The sequence below is a fragment of the Protobothrops mucrosquamatus genome, unplaced genomic scaffold (genome assembly GCF_001527695.2).
Source record: "Protobothrops mucrosquamatus isolate PMUCROS unplaced genomic scaffold, P.Mucros_1.0 scaffold4164, whole genome shotgun sequence".
Lineage (NCBI taxonomy): Eukaryota > Metazoa > Chordata > Lepidosauria > Squamata > Viperidae > Protobothrops > Protobothrops mucrosquamatus.
In genome coordinates, this window is record NW_015390090.1 from 24,434 (window position 1) to 34,420 (window position 9,987).

The 9,987-nt window shown below is 43.6% G+C and overlaps 1 protein-coding gene across 1 annotated transcript in view; it reads right to left on the reverse strand.

Annotated features, from left to right (window-relative positions):
* Positions 1 to 9,987, reverse strand: part of LOC107298647 (adhesion G protein-coupled receptor B1-like) — a gene marked incomplete at its 5' end in the record, with an annotated part of 47,575 nt that overhangs the window by 9,865 nt on the left and 27,723 nt on the right. Inside the window, 2 exons of the mRNA XM_015828025.1 lie at positions 63 to 301; positions 7,478 to 7,517. Of these exons, the coding sequence (XP_015683511.1) occupies positions 63 to 301; positions 7,478 to 7,517 (279 nt within the window). The remainder of the gene's footprint in view (positions 1 to 62; positions 302 to 7,477; positions 7,518 to 9,987) is intronic.

A 9,987-nucleotide genomic window follows, 5' to 3' on the forward strand; every position in this document is an offset into this window, starting at 1 on the left:
GAAAGCTCCGAGTCCAGCTTTTTGAAGATATCTCCGTCGCAGATGTAGATGGATTTGGGAGCTTGGCTCTTGTCCTTCTTCAAGGTCAGGGTGTGGTTGTTGAAGTCGTTGAGGTTGATGGCACCCAGGTAGTGGGGAGAGCTCTGGAGATGCAACTTGGAGACGTTGGCTGGAAGACTGTTGAAGTTGGAGGATCCCTTTGGGTGGTCGAGCTTCAGCTTCTCCTCATCCTGCAGGGACGGGCGCTTCAGCGTCCCGGTGATGGTCATGGTCCGGCATGTCCCGATGTCTTTGTTGAGCACTAACCAATCAGGAGGAAAGAGATGGGATTTCAGAAGGCACTACGGAAACCATGAGGTGACACAACCACATCTACCCCCCGTTCCTTCCCCCAAAACACAGGTTTCCTAACACAGGCAATCCTCCACATATGCCCACCATTGAGTCTGTTGCTAAGTGAGTTTTGCCCCATTTTATGACCTTTCTTGCCACAGCTGTTAAGCAGATCACGGCAGCTATCAATTTAGGAAGAGGGCTGTTAAGCGAATCGGGCTTCCCCCATTGACTTGGCTGGCCAGACGGTCGCAAAAGGGGATCATGTCACCCCATGGGACACGACAATCGTCATAAATTTGTGTCGGTTGCCAAGCATCTGAATTTTGATCCCGTGACCATGGGGATGCTGCAACGGCCATTAAGTGTGAAAAACGGTGCTAAGTCCCTTTTTTTTAAAGTATTGTTGTAACTTCAAACAGTCACTAAGCAAAAGGTGGAATGTCAAGGACTCTCTGTATTTCCTAATTACGTCATTGTCACCCACTGTCCCAAACAGGAATGAACACACTCACCCATGCCCACCCACAGCCTCCCATAACGGGATTGACATTAAATTTGACTTTCCACAATTTATTGTACCAGAACATGCCCCTGCCACCACAAATCTACTCCAAATGGATCTCAGATTCCCTCAACCATCCAGGTAAAATTACAGATGCAAATAAATTTAAAAATGCCCACACCATAATTTATATATTCTCCAGGGAGACCCGTGCTTGAATCTGCCATTTGATTCCTAATAGGGACACTGTATTTCCACTTGATTCCATTTAATTTGATATAATAGTAGTAGTAATAATAATAATAATAATAGTAATAATAATAATAATAATAGTAATAGTAATAATAATAATAATAATAGTAATAGTAATAATAATAATAATAGTAATAGTAATAGTAATAGTAATAGTAATAATAATAATAATAATAATAGAGTTGGAAGGGACCTTGGAGGTCATCTAGTCCAACCCCCTGCTCAGGCAGGAAACCCTAGACCATTTCAGACAAATGGCTGTCCGGTCTCTTCTTAAAAACTTCCAGTGTTGGAGCATTCACCACTTTATTTTTGGACAAAGTAGCTGACCAGCAGGTGGTGGGAAACACACACCCCCGTTTGGCTCTTTCAACCGTTATTTGGAGAATATACGCACATTCACAGACTACTTGGAAAGTTTACCAATCTTCAGGATATTAATTAATTGTTCAAAATCTAGAAATATAGACGCCAGTTATTTGAAGCAGAAAGATCCTGCAGAGCTCAAAAATAGAATAGAATAGAATAGAATAGAATAGAATAGAATGGCAGAGTTGGAAGGTATTTTGGAGGTCATCTAGTCCAACCCCAAGCTCAGGCAGGAAACCCTATATCATTTCAGACAAGTGGCTGTCCAATTTCTTCTTAAAAACCTCCAGTGATGAATAGAATAGAATAGAATAGAACAGAACAGAACAAAACAGAACAGAATAGAGCTGGAAGGGCCCTTGGAGGTCTTCTAGTCCAGCCCCCTGCTCAAGCAGGAGAACCTATACCATCTCAGATAGGTGAATGTCTAGCCTCTTCTTAAAAACCTCCAGTGATGGAGCGCCCACGATTTCTGGAGGCAACTTCTGTTCCACTGGTTAATTGTCCTCACTGTCAGGATGTTTCTCCTAATTCCAGGTTGCCTCTCTCCTTGATCAGTTTCCAACCACTGTTTCTCATCCTTCCCTCTAGTGCTCTGGTGAACAACCTGACCCCCTCTGCCTTGTGGCAGCCCCCCCAAATACTGGAAGACTGCTATCATGTCTCCCCTATTTCTTCTTTTCTTTAGACTGGCCAGACCCAAGTCCCGCAGCCATTCTTCGTATGTTTTAGTCTCCAGGCCTTGGATCATCTTAGTTGCTCTTCTCTGAATTTTTTTCCAAACTCTCAACATCTTTTTTGTGATATGGTGACCAAAATTGGCTGCAGTATATTGATATAAAACTAATGGCTGAATGCATTCAAAAGACACAGTAAAATTCCTCTTGGTTACCTGCTACTCGGACCCCCAGGATTTCCCGAATATTTGAAATCCAGCACAATTTGAGTGGCAAATAGACAAAAGGGATTAAGAGAGGGGAGGGAGGGTAGAAACACTTAAAAAAGGGCATGCATGGATGAGAGAGATAAATTGAAAGAAGACCAAACGCAATCCAACGGGCGAAGGAAACCAATTTCATGCCTCGCTTTTTAAATCTATGTCACGATTTGTATGCAACAAATCGCACAGCCGTTTGCTGGCAGGGAGGAACTCAAGATTGTTGGGGGGTTTTTTAACCATTTTCTGGGTAAGTGAGAGGATATCTGAAGGCAAACGAGGATTTTCCACTCCTCATTGTGCGGACCACATTGGAGAGAGACAATCGAAAAATGAAAAATGAAGAGAGAAACAGATAAGAAACCAGGAAGGGATAAAATGCAGGAGCAGAAACAGCCACACTTCCAAGGCTTGAAGAGATCCTGGTTTTGAAAAAAATGGATTTTTGGAAGGCTGGACCAAGTTGGTGGTGGGCTTGATTTTTATTTTTATTTTCTGGAAAGGACAGCGAAGAGGATTTTAAAGAGCAATTGATTCCAAGTAGTCCTCAACTTACAACAGTTCATTTGGTGACCGTTCAAAGTTACCGAGGCACTGAAAAATGTGACTTATGATCGGTTTGTCACACCATCATTGTAGCATCTCCATGGTCAAAATTCGGACACTTAGCAACTGACTCCTATTTATGATGGTGGGGAAAGCAGATCCACTTAACAACCATGGCACTAGCTTAATTCTGGGACTTCAACTCCCAGAATTCCTGAGCCAGCATGGGGAACCATGGGCCTTTTATGACTTGTGGACTTCCAGAATTCCTGAGCCAGCATGGGGAACCATGGGCCTTTTATGACTTGTGGACTTCCAGAATTCCTGAGCCAGCATGAAGAACCATGGGCCTTTTATGACTTGTGGACTTCAACTCCCAGAATTCCTGAGCCAGCATGGGGAACCATGGGCCTTTTATGGCTTGTGGACTTCAACTCCCAGAATTCCTGAACCAGCATGAGGAACCATGGGCCTTTTATGGCTTGTGGACTTCAACTCCCAGAATTCCTGAGCCAGCATGGGGAACCATGGGCCCTTTTATGACGTGGACTTCAATTCCCAGAATTCCTAAGCCAGCATGGGGAAGCATGGGCCTTTTATGACTTGTGGACTTCAACTCCCAGAATTCCTGAACCAGCATGGGGAACCATGGGCTTTTTATGACCTGTGGACTTCAACTCCCAGAATTCCTGAGCCAGCATGGGGAAGCATGGGCCTTTTATGACCTGTGGACTTCAACTCCCAGAATTCCTGAGCCAGCATGGGGGAACCATGGCTGGTTCAGGGATTCTGGGAGTTGAAGTCCACAAGTCATAAAAGACCCATGGTTCCCCACTCCTCCACCTTCACCCTTGCTTTAAAGAAAGGAAGACTGGATAAGGAAGGGGTTGGTTTTCATCAGCTGACAGGCAACAATTTAGGTCTGAAGCAAGGAAAGAAGTTGTAAATGTCAGCAGATCTAGAGGTTTCAGGGACCATCATTGGGTCAAGCATGAGAAGGAAGATGGTGGAGATAACCATGTGCATATTTTGTCAGGCAAGGAGGGAGGGGAGGATGAAAAAATGAGGAGAACGTAGCAGCTTTCCACAGATCAGAGGCAAGATCTACCTTGGATTCTAGGAGATCACCAAAATACGACTTTGTGGGATGCTACCAAGGAGTAACTCGCAGGGAATCTGCTTTGGGGTGGAGAGACTTCACTGTATGGGTTAGGGCTAGGGTTAAGGATTTTGTGACCTTCTAGGAAAATGTGTAGCAGCTGAGGTGGGAGCAGAAGACACAAAGGTCCAAGCTAGATGTCCTGCAGTCAACCTTGGCTGTTCTTTTGCAAGTCTCCCCTTTCATGAAGTAGGAGATCTTTTAGATACCTTTCAACGACATTGTCCAAACTTCTTCATTGCTGCATATGATGGTTGAAACCATGGTGGTCCTCATTCCAAAGGCAAGTGGACTTTCTTAGTTTTTGTTTTCTTTGAAAACGTTTTGCTTCTCCAAGAAGCTTCTTCAGGTCTGAACTGAAGAAGCTTCTTGGAGGAGAAGCAAAATGTTTCCCCCCCCCAAAAAAAAATACCCAAGAAACTCTAGTTGCCTTTTGGAAAAGCACTATGGGGACAACCATGACCTGGATGATTGAGAACCTCCATAGTCATGGTGGTCCTCATTGACTAGGGGAATGGGAAAGGTCCTCACCTCCTGGTCATTGGGTGGTTTAGTTAAACCCAATCATAAGTGAACCATGGTTGAGTTGTACTCTATACTGCACCACAAAATCAAGCTTAAACACATTTTTGCCAATGGAGGTGCTGGCTGGACAGGCGAGATAAACGCAAGCGTGATTTTAACAAGAGAGAAAAATTCTAGACATGGTAGCAAAGGGAAGAATTTGTTATATTATTTATTTTTCCTGATAGGCATCTAAATTTCATTTCAGTTGTAAAACATATCCGGAAGGGGGTACCCAACATGTTCCATAAAACAAATCACAACAGAGCAATTACCGAGTCTGTCATTTCGACTCCTATAACTGCCTGGTTTGTCACAAACGGATAGTCAAGAGTGCAGAAAGAAAAATTGCAAAAATAGCCTGCCTTCCATTTTCAACAGCTTCAATGGTTGAAGGAACCAGGCAGCTGTAGTCTAACGAAAAGACAGGCTGGGGGTGTCTGTGTGTGACAGGATAGCGGTCCTCCAATGTTTGAGGGGCTGCCACAAAGAGGAGGGGGTCCACCTATTCATTGGGCGCTATCTAACAAAATGAAATTCAATGGTGAAAAAAGTCAGGTTCTACATTTAGGCAAGAAAAACCAAATGCACAGGTATAGTATAGGGGGTACCTTGCTCAATAGTAGTAACTATGAGAGGGACCTCGGAGTCCTAGTGGACAATCACCTAAACATGAGCCAGCCGTGTGCTGCAGCTGCCAAAAAGGCCAACACAGTGCTAGGCTGCATTAACAGAGGGATAGAATCAAGATCACGTGAAGTGTTAATACCACTTTACAATGCCTTGGTAAGGCCACACTTGGAATACGGCATCCAGTTTTGGTCACCACGATGTAAAAAAGATGTTGAGACTCTAGAAAGAGTGCAGAGAAGAGCAACAAAGATGATCGGGGGACTGGAGGCTAAAACATATAAGGAACGGTTGCTGGAATTGGGCATGTCTAGTTTAATGAAGAGAAGGACGAGGACCTGTATATTTTCAACTGCTCCCCTCAAGATGGTGCTAGAGGGCATCAAATGCCAAGGAAACTAGACCCAGGGACAATTTGTTTCCTTCATGCCCTCACTCTGCTGAAGATCTAGTTCTCTTAGTCCTGCCTAACGTCTCTATATACATTAACCCACTTAGTGTATTATTCCTGTGGTATTATTTTTCCTTCTTATTATCTTCTGTACTCTTCCTCCTATTGCTATTATTGTGACAACCATTAGCATTGTTTTGTTGCATTCTACACAAAGAACTTCTGCGCTAGAGACAAATTCCTTGCGGTGTCTAACCCCACTTGGCCAAATAAAGCATTCCATTCCATTCAGTCCACTTCCTTACAACTGCTCATAGAGTTAGATATTAATGGAAAAGTCATATTCAGACATTAAGATGGTTACCTCTACTTGGTCTAATCCAGGGGTAAGCAACTTTGGCTCTTTTATGATTTGTGGACTTCAACTCCCAGAATTCCTGAGCCAGCCATGCTGAGGGGAAAGGGAGAGGTTTCCAAGCTGAGCCATGCTGGCTCAGGAATTCTGGGAGTTGGAAGTCCACGAGTCATAAAAGAGCCAAGGTTGCCTACCCCTGGTCTAATTCAAGCTCATGTCAATCTTTGTGCCTCTTTGGTAAGGGACCTTGGAGGTCTTCTAATCCAACCCCCTGCTCAAGCAGTAGACCCTAAACCATTTCATATAAATGGTTGTCCAACCTCTTCTTAAAAACTTCCAGTGTTGGAGCATTTACAATTTCTGGAGGCAGCTTGTTCCACTGATTAATTGTTCTAGCTGTTAGGAAGTTTCTCCATAGTTCTAGGTTGCTTCTCTCTTTGGTTAGTTTCCATCTGTTGCTTCTTGTCCTGCCTTCTGGCTCTTTGGAAAATAGGTTAATCCCCCTCTTCTTTGTGGAAGCCTCTGAGATAATAAAAAACTGCTATCATGTCACCCCTAATCCTTCTTTTTACATTAGATTAAACATACCCAATTCCTGCAAGTGTTCTTCATAGCTCCAGTCATCTCTTTAGAGGAAAAACCTAATTGAAATTTGATTATCTTAATAAAGCAAAGGAAGGTCAGACCTGCTTGGAATTTTAGTGGGAGAAACTTCCAGGATTTGACTGGTTACTTAAAAGAAAAATCAAGAAGAAGGAAGTAGAAAAAAACTCCCTCAAGAAAAGTGCATGATTGATTACATGTCATCATACAAGTGAGCTGGACTCAACTTCGGAAGACCCTCCTAATCTTAGTGGAAAGACAAAAACAGAATAACAGAGTTGGAAGGGACCTTGGAGGTCTTCTAGTCCAACCCCCTGCTCAAGCAGGAAACCCTATACCATTTCAGACAAATAGCTATCCAGTCTCTTCTTAAAAACCTCCAGTGTTGGACCATTCACAACATCTGGAGGCAAGTCGCTCCACATATTAATTGATCTTACTGTCAGGAAATTTCTCCTTAGTTCTAGGTTGGTTAGCTTCCATCCATTGCTTCTCGTCCTGCCTTTCAGGTGCTTTGGGGAATAGGTTGACCCCCTTTTCTTTGTCGGCAGCCCCTTAGATATTGAAACACTGCTATCATGTCACCCCTGGTCCTTCTTTTCAGTTGATTAGAAAAGACAGGAAGAGAAGCTTCAGGAAACAGGAGAACCTCAACGATCTCCAGGAAGTTGGATCAATAAGGGGCAGGTCAGGTATACAGATTCAAAAGCAATACAATTTCACACAATCAGGAAGCGAGGGAGAAGGGTGAATTAAAAAACAACAACAACAAACAAACAAATTCAATCCCCAAACCAGGTTCGTGGTTGATGTCTCACCTGTGATGTGCTCACCTGATCTACAAGCCATGTCCACGTCTTTCTCAAAATCCGTCTGGAAGACAGAGAAAGCAAAGGGAAGAAGTGGTCAGCAACAGGGAAGGGAGAAAGAAGACCGAAAAGGACAACATTTGGACATTTCAGCTTTTCAACCCAACTTGAAACCCAAAGGGCAGCTCTTCCTGGTCATCTGGGAAAGTGGTTTGGAGGTGAAATGTCAAATATTGATCAAACCGGTCAGTCCTAGAGGAGATCAACCCCGACTGCTCTTTAGAAGGCCAGATCCTGAAGTTGAAACTCAAGTCCTTTGGCCACCTAATGAGAAGAAAGGACTCACTGGAGAAGAGCCTGATGCTGGGAAAGATGGAGGGCAAGAGAAGAAGGGGACGACAGAGAAGGAGGTGGCTGGATGGAGTCACTGAAGCAGTAGGCCTGAGCTTCAATGGACTCCAGAAGATGGTAGAGGACAGGAAGGCCTGGAGGAACGTTGTCCATGGGGTCACGATGGGTCGAACACGACTTCGCAACTAACAACATGCAATAAATGAGAATATTTGTAGCTCAGGTTTGAAGGGAGGGGTCCTTGGTGCTCTCTGGGCTTAGTGGTTTTCTGGCAGGAAGTTTCAATACCCAACTCGATAACATCATCAATGCTAGACCAGCAACATCTTCTTGCACTGATGATGTTACCTAGTTGGGTAATGAAATGTCTGCCAAAAACAACCAACCTCAAACAACACCAAAGACCCTACAATCCTCTTCTTTCTCCTCCCACTCCCCTGTCCTTTTCCTCCCCCTTTCTACTCCACAAAACCCTTCTAGCACTGATGATGTTACCTAGTTGGGTAATGAAACATCCGCAAGAAAGCAAGCAAGCTCAGAGAGCACTAAGTACCCTATAGTCCTCCTCCTCCTCCTCCTCCTCCTCCTCCTCCTCCTCCTCCTCCCCCTCTTCCTCCTGTCCCTCCTCCTCTCCACAAGCAAGTACCTTCCAGATACATCAGACTATAACTCCCAACACCCAGAAACATTAGCATGGTCAGTGACCGGGTGCTATCCAACAGTTCTGCAGAACATGGCTTGAAGAAAGCACTTGAGGAACATAGGCACTAATAAAAGGGAGTGGAAAGCTTTCATTCATCCTATTTTTGGAAATTGGGGTGAACTGGGACATACATTAATCAATGAACATTATAGGTATCCAGGAAATCTGCAACCTCCAGATGCAATAATATCTGAGTACCAATTCAGATGATTATTTTAAAAAGATTAAATACATTTATGACAATGAAAGCTGTCATGTAGACCTGGGGACCAGTAATGAATAAGATCACCTTCCTGTCTTGTTTTGAGAATTTCCTGAAAATGGCTAACTTGCCAGGGTGTGACAGCATAATCCTGGCCTAGCGTGAACTTGTGGCCTGATGAAGCATCTTACATTCTAATAGTCTTGACTTGCTTTAAGTCTTTTGATGGGTCTGTGTAATGGCAATAAAACCTAATCAAATACATTTGATGATGATCATCAACCAGGAGAAGCTAAAAGGACAGGTTGTTTCCCAATAGAAGAATATGGAACAGCAGAGTTGGAAGGAACTTTGGAGGTCTTCTAGTCCAATACCTTGTTTGAGCAGAAGACCCTATACCATTTCAAACAAATGGGTGTCCAATCTCTTCTTAAAAACTTCCACCCACAACTTCTGGAGGCAAGTCCTTCCACTGATTAATTGTTCTCAGTGTCAGGAAATTGAATATCTCCTTAATAAATTTCCATCCATTTCTTCTTGTCTTGCCCTCATGTGCTTTGGTGAATAGGTGGTCCCCTCTTCTTTGTGGAAGCTCCTCGAATATTGGAAGACTGTTATCATGATGGTGATGGTGATGATGATGGTGATGATAATGATGATGATGATGATGATGATGGTGGTGGTGGTGGTGATAGTGATGATGGTGGTGATGATGATAATGATGATGGTCATGATAGTCATGATGATGGTCATGACAATGATGATGATGATGGTGGTGGTGGTGATGGTAATGATGATGACAATGATGGTGGTGGGGATGGTGATGATGATGATGATAATGGTGATAGTGAAGATGGTGATGATGATAATGATGGTCATGATGGTCATGATGATGATGATGGTCATGATGATGATAATGATAATGATGATGGTCATGATGGTCATGATGATGATGGTTGTGATGATGATGATGATAATGATGGTGGTGGTGGTGATGGTGATGATGGTGATGATCATGATGATGGTGGGGATGATGGTGATGATAATGATGATGATGAAGGTGATGATTAGTGGATGAGAGTGGATGAGAGGAATGCTGTGGATATAATTTACTTGGACTTCAGTAAGGCATTTGATAAAGTACATCACAACCTACTACTTGACAAGATAGAAAAATGTGGGGTAGACAGCATCACCACCAGATGGATCCATAGCTGGCTGACCGGCCGTACTCAGCGAGTGGTCCTCAATGGAACCACATCTACATGGAGGGAAGTG